The 13,604-nt window shown below is 44.1% G+C and overlaps 1 protein-coding gene across 1 annotated transcript in view; it reads left to right on the top strand.

The window, feature by feature from the left end:
* Positions 1 to 13,102, top strand: part of OSCP1 (organic solute carrier partner 1) — a 22,895-nt gene extending 9,793 nt beyond the window's left edge. The window contains exons 3-8 of the mRNA XM_011358067.2: positions 2,432 to 2,599; positions 3,135 to 3,215; positions 10,092 to 10,195; positions 10,643 to 10,771; positions 11,269 to 11,338; positions 12,914 to 13,102. Of these exons, the coding sequence (XP_011356369.1) occupies positions 2,432 to 2,599; positions 3,135 to 3,215; positions 10,092 to 10,195; positions 10,643 to 10,771; positions 11,269 to 11,338; positions 12,914 to 13,078 (717 nt within the window). The 3' untranslated portion in view covers positions 13,079 to 13,102. The remainder of the gene's footprint in view (positions 1 to 2,431; positions 2,600 to 3,134; positions 3,216 to 10,091; positions 10,196 to 10,642; positions 10,772 to 11,268; positions 11,339 to 12,913) is intronic.
* The last annotated feature ends 502 nt before the right edge of the window (positions 13,103 to 13,604 follow it).

The following is a 13,604-nucleotide window of genomic DNA, read 5'->3' as shown; positions in this document are numbered from 1 at the left end:
ACTGTCAAACTGTCACAGTCAAGAGGAGCTGAGGAGACATAATGACTAAATGTAATGTGGGATCCTAGAACAGAAATAGGACAGTAGGAGAAAACTAACGAAATCTGAATAAAATGTGGCCTTGTTAATTTTTAAAAATTATAAAGTATTTTCTTTTCAAGTTCCTCCATTATGTGAATTTTTTTAAATCATAAGGCCTGACATGCAAGGTGCTAGGCATGCAAAATCAATGCTCACTCCTTGCTGGTACCTGGAAACCTCAGGGAGACAGACTGTCTTTAACTGTGCCCTCCTACCTCCAGCCACTTAACTTTGGAAAGTTCCTTTATCTCCCTGAGCTTCTATTTTCTCATCTATAAAATGGGGATAACAAGAACTGCTTCATCAGTTCTGGGAGAGTTAAGCAATAAACATACATATAATCACACACCTAGGCCTGGCACATAGTAGATGTTCAATTAAATGTTCATTATCTTTTCTGCCCTGCTTGCTGTGCTCCTTCTTTAAGAAGGTTTAGTTTCCCATAGGGAAAGGACACAGAATTTGACATCAAAAACCCAGGATTCAAGTCTTAGCTTTAACTGGTACAACTGTGAGACTGTGTTTCTTGAACCACTCTGAACTTTCATTTCTTCATCTTACACCTGTGTTTATCCTTTATTCCTAGCATGGCATCCAATATACAACAGGTGCTTAATGTTTGATAATGATGGCAGAGAGTCTCAAATCTATATCTCTAGTATTACACACACACACATAAAAACACACACACACACACAAAACCAGGCTGTTCCTGTCGTGTGGCACTTTCTAAGTAAAATAACTGCATGTTGAAGAAATGGGATCATATAGAAAGTTCTAGCAAATGCCTTAGGATCTAACCTCCTGAGTTCAAATCTCACTCTGCCACTTACTACCAGCTGTGGGCAATTAGGCACGTTTCCTTGTTTTTAAACTTGGGATCATATCTACCTCATAGAGTTCTCGTGAAGAGTAAATAGGATCAGTGAGGTAATAAATGTGCTTGGCACGACACTCGGATGGTAGTATTTTGTATTTCCAATCCTGCCTCAGACAAGTCCAAACCTTCTCTCCCAAACTGGCTCTTTAAGTCCCCCAACCCCCAGAAGATGTCCTTTTCCCATTGGTAGCATCGTCCTTCTCCCAAGCACTAAGTTGAAAATGCTGTAGTCATTTCATTCCCCATCAGCCCTCATCTTCATTCCCCAAATCTAGTCAGGTAGTCACCGTATACTGACAGCTTTTTCTTCTAAGTACCACATGCTCTTCTTTTCCCTGACTTTTCCATTCCTGCCATCTTTATTCTTGGCCTTATGTCTGCATTATGCCAACAAAATTTCATTCATTCACAGAGTCAATAGATATTATTGCAAAGCTATTAGGAACCAGGTACTAGCTAATCTCCCTAATTCCAGTCTCTCCCTTCTCTCATATCTCATCATTGCCAGACTGACTAGTCTTGCTTAATCACTACTTTTATCATGTCAGCTCAGAAAATTTCAGTAGCCCCCTAATTCCTACCACATCTGGTCTAAATTATTTTGCCTGTCTTTCTAAAACCTTTACTACTCTAACTTTTACTTATCCAACTTCATTTCCCACCATCTCCAACACAAACTGTCCTCTTCCGTCAGGCTGTTCTCATTCTCCCAGGAAAATAGCGTATTCATGGCTGCCCCCAGGCCCTAACGCCTGCTGTTCCCCTCAACTACAAAGCCTTTCCTCTTCCTCGGCCAGTTTGAAACCTGTGACTCCCTCCTCCTTCCATAAAGCCTATCTCGACCACTTTGGTCCTCACCAGTTTCTTGCCTTTGGTCATTCAGGGATGGTCATACCATACATGGGGCTTGCTGATATCTTATTAAGTATTTTCATCATTTAAAATTGTTGTTAAATAGTCGTAGAACTTTATACTTGCCACTTTCACACAAATCTTCTCATTTACTCCTCTCAGCAGTTCTACAATGACAGGAAATTAGGGACTATTTTTTACAGATGAGCAAACTCAGGCTCAGACAGGTGAGGCGACTTGGCCAGTGCCATTCATTCGACTAGTCAGCAGCAATGGGGGACTTGAATTTGGGTTTTCGCTCTCCAAGTCCAGCACCCAGTCCCGGTCCCCGTAGCTGCCAATATTGTTTCAAACGTATTCCATCAGCAGTACCCATAAGCTGACCAGAAATCCTGGTTTGCCTGGGAAGGTCCTGGTCTATCCCTGTTGTCCTGGCTTCATTATTAATATCACCCTCCCTTTTTCTCTCAAAAGTATCTTCGTTTGAGGGATAACTGATGTGGTCACCTGAGTTGTATGATGTACCCAGAACTGGTTTTCAGTAAATGCTTGAATGTTTGAAGGTTCTGACGTCTGCTTTTATGATCCCATTTATTTTGTTCATGTATGGGTTGGCAGCTCTATGACCTGATGACTATGGCTTTGAAGTATCAAGTATTGCTGTGTCCCCGTCCCAAGGATGTATTGCTGGTCACTTTCAATCATTTAGATGCCATCAAGGGATTCATCCAAGACTCCCCAGCCCTCCTGCAACTAGTGGACGAGACTTTCCGGCAGCTGATTGAAGTAAGATACCATCAGTTTATCACCTCTCAGCCCCAATGCTGTTCTCATTCCTCTGTTAAGAACAAGCAGCTTCTATGACAGAGAGAACAGGGTGAGGAATGGGAAATCCTGCCACTCTCCCAGAAGATTCTAAAAATCTCCAAGTATCCATTTTGGTAATACAGTAGGCATTATCATCTTAGGTCCCCACACTCTTGCCTTCAAAATTGGGAAAGCAGTGATACAGAGCTTTGCCATTTTCTCCCTGCTCTTTCAGAAAGGGAGTTGGTGGCAGATGTTCTGCTAAGTCTTGGGGAACAGCCTTTCCAGATCTGTGGGGGACAGAGGAAGTGAAGCATACCCCTGTCCAGGTGTGGCATGACAGGATTTGGTGAGGGAGCAGTGCTGGCTCTCCTGCTGTCCGCCTTGCCCCAGCAGCTGAGTCCTCTCCTTGCTCATCTGGCTCCCATCCCTAAGTGCCACCTGCCCCTATCTGTCCGCACTTCTCATCTCACTTCTGACAGTCAGTTGCTTCTTTCTGCTTCACCTCTGGCAGGTATACGGGGGTCTCTCTGCGGGGGAGTTCCAGCTGATCCGGCAGACACTCCTCACCTTCTTCCAGGACCTGCACATCCGGGTGAGTGAATGGGCAGCCCCAGGAGCACCCTGCCACTGCTGTCCTAGGGTAACAGGGTGCCAAGGGCTGACATTGCCCAGGTAGTGCCTGATATCCTCAGTGTTTGGCTCCATAACGGTAAACTCTCCGATGACAAATCTCAGCAGTTTATAAATGGACCAAGGAAGACAGTGATACTGCCACTCGCTTCCAGTTACCTTATGTGTCCCTTTAAAATATGGTTTCTTTCCTTCTCCAGAGGAAAGGTACTCTCAAGGCCACCAGCCTGATTGATCTCCATTGCAAAGCCTTTTCTCAAACCTCTAGTATCGTCGACTTCCCCAGTATCTGATGCTGCAAGGAAGCTACCCTCCTACTCCATAAAACTCACGCCTTTCCTGTTTTCATGGCACCATACCATCCTGGCCTTCCCCTCCCTCTTCCATCTCCACGCCTCTCATTCCTTCCTCTCCGTCTTCCTGTCTCCAAATCTTCTCTTTCTGCCTCCACCCACCCTGCTCTTTAGGAATCTCTTTGCTCCCTACTTTCTAGCTCCTTCACCTAGGACTCCTGAGTCTAACCTCTCCTCTACCCTTGCCTTGGCCCCGCCATCCGGACTGACATCTCCACCTGCTTCTTGAAACCCTCCATGAGGCTGCCCACCGGTGCCTTTCATTTAATGTCTGTAGCTCAACTAATCTCCAAAAGTCAAGTCCTTGCTGGACTTCCTGATTTCTTTTGAGGGCACCATCATTCCTTCACTCACTTGGCTCAGAACCAGAGCGTCGCCTATGATTCCCCTTCTCTGATCTTCATCTAATTGCTCTAAGGCCCCTGGAGTCTGCCTTTTCCATGTCTACGCCCTCCTTTCCATTCCTGTTGCCTCCAGCCTAGCTCAGGCCCTAATACTTCTTGTTGGCTGTTGCCTCTCACTTGATGCTGCCTCCTGTCTTGCCTGCTTCAGACAATTCTACACCCTAACTTTTAAAAACATATCTCTGAGCTTCTGAATTTGGGACCCGTCTCTCTTGGACAGGACTTTGTTCCTTACCATAATTTAACACACTAATAAGGGAAAGATGGATGATGTAGCAAAATGAGCCCAGGCTCTGCAGTCCAACACATTTACGTTTGAGTCCCACTCCACCACACCTCCATGACCTTGGGCAAATTATTTCTCTCGAGCCTTAGTTTCAACCTATTTGGAGCTTGTCGGGAGGGTTAACTGATGCAGCATTTGTAATATACATGTATTTGCCAATATATGTATAGTATCCTTTGAACCTTTTGTACATATGCATGTGTAACATATTCACAAAATAAAATTCAAAAAGAAAAAATAGAATATGTTTAGGACCTAATTGTTATTTCCCTTCCATGGACTGGGAAATACAGATTTCAACTCTGAGGCCAATTTTATTTTTAACCCTCATTAATAATTTTATTTGCCATGGATGGAGCAATAATAACATCAATATAAATTAAGATCTCTAATAGTCATCGATTAAAATAAAAAACATGAATGTACAAATAAGATTGAGTTTTGCATTGCTTTGAAATATTGAAACCTCTGCATCATGTTATCAAGACTGTGCATATTTGGACATTATTTTATGGATTGTAGTAATGTAAGCAGTCATAGCGATTTCTCAAGTCTGACAAGATAAAATTCATTATAATGAAAAGACACTCCTAATAATAAGTCTGTAGCAAATTCATTAAAATATATTAAAACACAAACTACATTAAGCTTTAATTGCTAAATGGGCAAGCAATGAAACATCAGAATGTTCACCAACAGAAATAGGATTCCTACATCCCAGCAATATTCAGTGACTGATCTGTAACATCTGGCTGGTTTTCCAAGTCTGGTCTTTAATGGTATTTCTGCTCAGCTGCAATTTGTGATTGCCTGTACAGATTTTCTCTGTTTTCAAAATAGTCTTTATGGTTTTTAGATTTATTAGCAACACCAACTAATTAAATCAAGAAAACACGGCTCTAATCTGACACTTCCTTGCTGTTGTTTAACCACAACTCCTCACCTGATATCCAAAGCTGTCTGCAATATCAAGAAACACCTGAAGCGCTCTAATGTGCCCAAGGCTCTGTCCTGCTCTGCAGGCCCAGGCCCGGCCGGAGACCACCCAAAGACCGATTCAGTTTGGAATCCTGAGCGGTTATTTACAACCATCTCCATCCCCAAGCCCTTTCAGCAACTCCCCTTAGGAGCTGCCTCCTCAAGAGTAGGTAGGCCTCTCAGGTCACCCTCTCCCTTCCTCTCACTCCCCTTCATGCATCCTTCCATCGTGTACTTGCCTCATGTTCTTTCCATTGTTTCAGCGGTTGGAAAGCAACATTCCATCTTAACCTCTTCATAGAATGTTTCTTATAACCGCCACTCCATTATCCTCTCTACTTGGAAACATTTCATGCCTGGAAAACTAGTCAGTCTAACCAATATTTCTTGAGTGCTTACTCTATGCTAGGCACTATTTCCAGTGTCTGAGATACATAAGCAAACAGGAAGGAGACCCTGCCTTGAGACTCTCTGCTAGTAGGAAGAGACAGAGGGGACAACTAAGTCAGGTTCTGGTCTGATAACTTTTAGGAAGATGGCATCATAAGGTACAGTTATAGGGGGCTACTGGGATGGGATGTTGCATTAGACGAGCACTGCCCAACGAACTTTCTGTCGTGATGGAAGTGTTCTGTATCTGTGCTGTCCAATATGATAGCCACTAGCCACATGTGCACTTGAAATATACCCAGTGTGACTGAGAAACTGAATTTTTAATTTAAATGACTACACTTGACTAGCAGCTGCTACACTGGACAGCACACATCCTTAGATGAGATAGCCTTTCTGGTGACAGGACAGACATTTTAGTTGAATATGTATGTAATTAACATAGATCTCAGGGAAGAGCATCTAAACTGAACTGACAGCAAATTCAAAGGCCCTTAGATGGGGAAAAGCATGATGTGTTCCTTGGAAAAAGAGAAAGCCAGTGTGAATGAAGCACATCTAGACAGGAGCGATACTCGAAGTTTACAACCTGTGCAGCATGGGCACTGACTGATCAGAACAGATGCCAGTTTTCAATAAACTGGTACTTACTAGTTGACTTAACTTTATGCCCTTGTAAGGAGTTTTATTCTAAGAGTAAAGAAAACACTTGAAGCATGATAAGGTGAGTGGTAACACGACCCGAGTTGTGTTCTGGAAGGTAAATTGTATGAGATCAGGGTAGAGGTGGGACAGCAGTTGGGAAGTTATTGTGGAAATCAGGTAAAAAAAAAAAAAAAAACGAAAGTTGGATTAGGTGCTACCAGTGGAGATAGTGAGAAGTATGCACATCTGGGACGTTCTTTCAGGGTAGGATCAATAAGACTTAACTAAGAGTTTGGATTTGCGAATGAAGCACAACCATGAAATTTTTGGCCTGAGCAACCAACCAGTGATGCCATTTACTGAAAGGGGAGTATATTTGGGTAGAAATATACTGAAGGGAAATATCTTTGGGTAGAAAAATTAATTAATTCTACTTAAGGTTTGATTTGCCTATTAGATATCCAAGTAGCACTATCAAATAGCAATTGAATATACAAATCTAGACCTCAGAGGAGAGATTCAGGGTAGAGACATAAATGTGAGAATCATCAGCATACAGCACAGAGATGGTATTTGAAAACTTCTGGCCACTTGGTGGAGGCTGGTCATTCTCCCTCACCCAGAGGCAGGATATGACAACTGGGGTCAGTATTCAGCCAGTTTCTCTCTCACTTTCAGATCGTTAATCTCCTGCCCTAACGAATTTTGCCCTCCTCTCGTAAGGCCAGACCAGCAACCATAACACCATCCAAAGCCCTGTACTCACCACTCACTGCTGAAAGTGACCGCCAAGTCACTCACCCATTTTAACTGAGCATTTAAATCCCTGGCTCACTCTCCTCCCAGCCACCAGAGTCCTGCCATCCTCTTGGGGAACGGGAATGCTCATGATGATGTCTCATCCAGCGCTCCAGCACCACAGCTCAGTGACCTTCATTTCCTCTTTCTATAAGAAACATGGTTTCTGCCCTCCTCAGAGAAGCGGGGGAAATGCACAAAGTGCCTTACAGATGTTTGGTTCTAAGATAGAAAAGTGTAAAGACAGAGGACACGAAGGATGGGGCGGACAGTTCTACCGAAGAGAATCGGGGAAGTCTTCATAGAGGATTGGATATCTTTTACAAGAAAATAGGCTTTTACCAGGCCCATGAGAAAACAAAGTGGGAGGTGGGTTCAGATGGACACTCTAGGCAGAGGACACCATCTCAGTAAAGGCTTAAGGCATGTAACTGCCTGGTGTATTTGGCGGTGCAGGGGAGGTGAAAGCCTGCAAGCAATTGAGTATGGCTGGAACATAGCATTCAAGGAGGAGCATGGCTGCACAGAACAAGGGCCAACTGGACTTATCTGGCAGGCAGCAGAGAGCCACTGAAGCAGAAGAAGGACATGGTCGATGAGTTTAGGAGTGTCTCTTTAGTAGCAGAATGACGGATGGATCCTAAACAGGTGAGAGGAGAGGCAGGGAGACCAATTAGGAGGCTCCTGCAGTGTCCGGGCAAGAGAGGACGGTCTGCACTAGGGAGCAGGGTAGAATGGTGAGGCCAGATACCAGGAGTGACCACACGGTTGGCAGGGCTTGGTGACTGAATAGACATAGGAAGATGGTGAGCAGGGGAACTCAGATTGCTAACTTAATGACCTGGTGATGTCATTCGCTGAGATTGGGAACACCAGAGGAGGATCAGGTTTAAGAAAAATGATGAGCCCTGTTCTGAACAGGGTGAATTGGAGGTGCATCCCATGGAACCTGTAGATGGACACAGGTCTAGTGGGCAGTGGGGTAGATGGGTCAGGTGCCCAAGGATAAAGGCTAAGTGGGAGCTCAAGATTTGGGAGCCATCAGCATGTATGGGAGTAGATGAGATCACCTGGGAGGGAAAAGGGTGGAGTGAGAGGAAAAGGACACAGGAGAGTCACACCTATAGCTGAGGACCAGCAGAGGGGCTGGGCAAGCAGACAGACCCAACAGTCTATGTAACCACGGGTGGATTCTCAGGTCAAACACAGACACACACTTAAGTTGCACATTTCAGATCTGCAATTTAGTCAACCTTATTAGAATTAGGCTACGGGAGAATCCAGCACATCCATATACTCCCAATTCTCTGTCCAAATTTTCTTTCTCCATGCCTGTATTGACATCCCTGGATCATAGAATCTCAAGTTAAAAATTACTTAAAGATCATCCAGCCAAACCCTCTAACCAAACCAGCTTACACATTCCCCCCAAAACATGCCTTGTGCCTGCCCATCTCTGCTTCTGAAGTGTTTTCACACCCACCCTCTTCCTCTAGGCCCAGCTCCAAACCCACAGTCATTCTTCTCTGCTCCCCATGCCTTTAGTCATTTTGCTCAGTAGGCTAGTATCCACGTAGTAGTCAGCATATCCTGCTTTATAGTGTCATTTTTCCCATTTTATGTTTGTGTCCTGTATCTGATTATACTATAATACTAAGAATACTGGCTACCGTTTATTGAGCACTTAACATGTGTCAGTCTCTTCGATAAGTGTTTTTTGTTCATTACCTGATTTGGCTGTCACATTAACCCATTGAATAGGTACTATTATTACTGCCAGTTTACCAAAGAGAAAATTGATGCACAGAAAGGTTGTGTAACTTACCAAAAACCCAGAGCTGAGGATTGTGGCCCAGCTGAGATGTACCCTAGACCAGAGGTCCCCAACCCCTGGGCTTCAGACCAGGTCCGTGGCCTGTTAGGAACTGGGCCACACAGCAGGAGGTGAGCCGGAGGGGAGCAAGCAGGTGAAGCTTCATCTGTATTTGCAGCCGCTCCCCAACGCTAGCATCACCACCTCAGCTCCACCTCAGATCGTCAGGAATTAGATTCTCATAGGAGCGCTTGTCCTTGGTCCCAGAAAGGTTGGGGACCGCTGCCCTAGACAGCCTACCAAACATCAGCATGCCAAACTGGCAGCTTACAAATTCTTACCACTTTGCATTTTTACTGCCTGGCACACAACAGATGCTTATTCTTAATGCTATTACAAACATAATCTTGTAGAATTTAAGAGTTTGAAGGGACTTTCAACCTTATCTCATTTGACAAATGAGGAAGCTAATATCCAACAGAACTGATTAACTGCTACACTCTTTATGGGATTTAATCTGACCAAGACCTCAATACAGAGTGCATAAACCCGGGAATAGAAATAAGCATATATGGTATTTTCCAGTCACATAAAAGACCTTCAAACTCTAACGCCAACTGGATTCACTTGCTCCAGTCCCTTCTCACCAGTCCAGCACATGGCTCAGAGTTTGGGCTCCAGTATCAGAAACAGGGATTGGTTTGAATCTTCACCTCTGCCTCTTATGAGTTGTCTTAACGTCTGAGCTGCCAGTTCCTCATATGCAAAACGGAGATGATGAGGTTCTTGTGGCTTAAGCTTTGCAGCTGGACGGAAAGTCAGCAGGAACCAAGGAGTTGGTGTGGGATTTGGAGTTGGCCTTGTTTTTGAATCCTGGTCCTGCCTCGTATTGTTCTTTGGGCGAGTCGCTTCACTCTGTGACCCTTGGCTTTCTCGTCTTTAAAATGGTAATACAACTCAACTCACCTGGAAGATTTGCTGTGAGGCTCAAAAGTTCCGCTTGTAAAAACACTAACTCTACAGGTGTTAGCTACGGTGAGTTTTTCTCTTATTGTCTAAAACTCACTAGGTAAAGTTCCCAACCCATTACACACTTTCCATCCTCACAATGCTTATGTCTGTGAAAGTATACCAAGAAAAATTAACAATAAGTGTATTTTTTTTTTTCCAGGTGTCCATATTTCTAAAGGACAGAGTTCAGAATTCTAATGGTCGCTTTGTGTTGCCAGTGTCCGGGCCTGTTCCCTGGGGAACTGAAGTCCCTGGACTTATCAGGTGAATTCTCAACAATAATTGTCAAACCAGTGTTTGGGGTGCCGGGAAACCAATATGTGGGCCACCACAGAGACTGCAGCATGCTGGGCCCCTCCCTTTCTTCAGTAAAGCACAGCAGTTAGGAGGTCAGGTTCTAACCTCCGCTCTGCCACTTAGCAGACACTTGGCGGCAAACCACTCAGTTCTCCAGGGTTCATTTCCTCATCTATTACGTGGTCACTGTGAGGATAAATAAGATAATAATGCTCTAAAGTGCTGACACGGCATCGGGCACATAACGTGTACTCAGTAAATATTATCATTATATCATCATTACTACCACAGCCAGCATCTTTATCTTCCAGAAGCGCATGAATTCCTTTTTGTCCCGTAGTACAAGGAACAAAGACGCCCCCAGGACGACACAGGCTTGGAGAGCATTCCATCGCGTTATATTTTGTGTTCTAGAATGTTCAATGACAAAGGCGAAGCAGTGAAGAAGGCAGAATTTCAGCACGGCGGGAACTATGTCCCTGCGCCCAAGGAAGGTTCTTTTGAATTTTACGGAGACCGAGTCCTAAAACTGGGAACGAATATGTAAGCAAATTCCCCCTCCCTGAATGAATCCCAGTCCAAGAGAGGTCACTTCATTTAGAAATTCAGCTCGACTTCTGCTGTGACAACCCCTGTGACAAGTAGAGTGATTTCCCCTCAGATAAAATGCATGAAGAGATCTGCTGTTTTCAAAGGGCACCTAAGATTTCCAAATATAAAATCATTCAACATGTTTTTTAAAAAAAAAAAAGTAGTTTGAAGTGGCCATGCAGATCCAGAAAGGCTTGCTATGCGTTGCTCACATTTTTTCAGCAATACACATTACTCCGCGAGAGGAGGCACTTCCACACAGCTTCCCAAGTAATTTTCTTTGTGAAGAAGTGAAATGTGAGTGATTGACAGTCGCATTCTGTACTCCCAGCATCTTTCTGGATGCTTTTAAACATCTCAAAATAAAAGCTGTGAGCTATAGTTACGGGTTAGAAGGAAGTCAGCATAAAGGGCTAGACAGTGTTTTCATGGTTTTCTCCTGACACCAGGTACAGTGTGAACCGGCCTGTGGAAACCCATATGTCGGGAGCATCAAAGAACTTAGCTTCACAGACACAGGTGAGCTTCTGCCTCCCTTATTTATCTTCTGAGCTTATTGCTAGATACAAAACTCTGCATCTAGAAATCTGTATCTGAGAAGGGTGGGAACTCTAGATTTCAAAGCTAGCCAGCGATTCTCTCATTGTTTGCAATCTTCTCAGTTCAGCCTTATAAGTACAAAGGCTTTTAATTGTAGTTTCTCATGGAGTCTTCCAGTGATCTGACTAATTAGGTAATTTTAGGCTTGGCTCAGGCACCATAATTAAGTGGGAACCACACACCAGGACATGTGAAATTAGCATTGTACCAGTGCCATTAGGTCCGTGGTGCTGAGTCCAGCACCTGTGTGTATTCTGATCATTAAAACATCCCTTTTCAGTGCTTCCCTTTATAATGATGCAGTGGCTGAAGTTCAAAATGGGGTTTTAGGTTCCCTGAACTCCATCTTTACAAATTTTCACTGAACTAGCTACCAGCTAGCTATAGGACAACTCATGGAACATGCGGTTATTCAGCAGACATTTGTCGAACTACTTCTATGGGCTGGGTACCGAGGGACGCAGAGCTGGCTTAGACGTGGTCCCAAGTGCTCTGGGAAAGACAGTGATGGAAATGAATAATCATCAGAATGGAAAAAGAGCCCACTGGGTATCCCGAACAAAGTGCTGCACCCAAGAACATATGTTCTGTCCCGTGGGGTGGGGACAGGGGACAGGGAACAGGAAGGCTTTTCAAAGGAGGTGACATTCAAGTGGAGTAAGATGCTAAAGAGCCGAAAAGGAGAAATGGACGCACAGGCTGAGGTGACAGTTTAAGCAAAGGCACCAAGGGGCAGAGGATCTAATGTTAGGGGGAAGCAGGGAGGCAGCGTCTCTCCCACACGACTAGATAGATCACGGCCTAATCGAGGCAGGTGGCTAGAGGTTTGACTGTACAAGAACGTAGGGGCCTGATGAGGAAGGGGCTTAAACAATCTGGACTTTGTCTTTTAGGCAGGAGGTGCAGGGGTTTGTTTCAAGCAAGGGAGAAGTGAGATGAGAACTATGTTTTAGATACCTCTGGTGGCAGAGTGATGGAAGAGGCAGAGCAGGGGAAAGCTGGATTAGAGAAAGTCATAGTTGAAGTAGGGGAGAAGGTTGAACTGGGCAAGACAGTGAGAGGAGGGGAAGGATTCAAGGGTGTGTTCATGATGGCCACCACCTGGGGGCAGTGTGGTAGCTCGGATGGAATGAGTGCCCTTGGACTTGGAGCCTTTACTGAGGCTACTTGTAAATGCTGAGGGAACTAGACTGAAGAGGAAGCATGTTCTTCTCCTTCAAAGAGGAAGGTAGTTTGAGGACAAAGGGATCCCTGGGGCCTTCCACTCATCTTGAAAGTGTAAGAACCTCTGGTTTGCTGCCTCTGCTTCTGACGCAGATTGTTTCTCTTTTGGTTAAGCCTGTTTTTCTATGCTTTATTTGGACCCAGTTCTTCCCAGAAATAATTTAAAGTTATTGTTTTGCCTCCTTTTATAATACCACCCTGGGTCTCTGGGTCTCAGCAGGAAATATGATTGCCTTCACATGGCTAAAAATCATGAAATTGTTTCTGCAGCAAAGCATTGCTCCAAACCCTCTTGCTAAAGAAGAGCTGAATTTCTTGGCCAGGCTGATGGGAGGAATGGAGATTAAGAAACCCAGCGGCCCTGAACCAGGATTCCGATTAAATCTCTTTACCACCGATGAAGAGGAGGAGTATGTTTTAAACCTGTTTCTATAAAAACATATAAAAATCCTAAGTGTGTAAACTAAAAAAGTGACCATTATAAATGAGTGACACTCATAAATACAGATATAAAGATCGCAAATGACACATCAGCAAATTCAATAAGCTACTCAAAGAAGAATCCATCAGTATTAAATAGCCTGAACCTTCTGGATTTATTACAGCATAGCCGAACAAGAACTATTGGAAGTCAAGATAATCAGATTAAGAAAAATCTGTTAAGAAAACCAGAGGGAGGTCGGAGCATGATGTCTTTGAGATTAGACAGCCTCCCCCAAAACTAATAGCAGTAGTAATTCACTTAGATTTATACAGTACTTTACAGTTTACAGAGCACTTTTGCATTCATTATCTCATGTGATCCTCCTCACAACCAAATATTTGGGGTGGAGGTTGCCTTCTATTTCCGTACCCATTGAACTAACTTCTTTGTGCACTTCTGTGTGGCAGGTACTGTGGTAAGTTCTGGGGACACAAACATGGCGTGTATGACCTAGAGTCTGTCTTCAGGGACTCCCCA

The sequence above is a fragment of the Pteropus vampyrus genome, unplaced genomic scaffold, assembly GCF_000151845.1.
Source record: "Pteropus vampyrus isolate Shadow unplaced genomic scaffold, Pvam_2.0 Scaffold36, whole genome shotgun sequence".
NCBI lineage: Eukaryota > Metazoa > Chordata > Mammalia > Chiroptera > Pteropodidae > Pteropus > Pteropus vampyrus.
The sequence above is the reverse complement of the archived record's forward strand: the minus strand, read 5'-3'. Positions and strand labels throughout refer to the sequence as shown.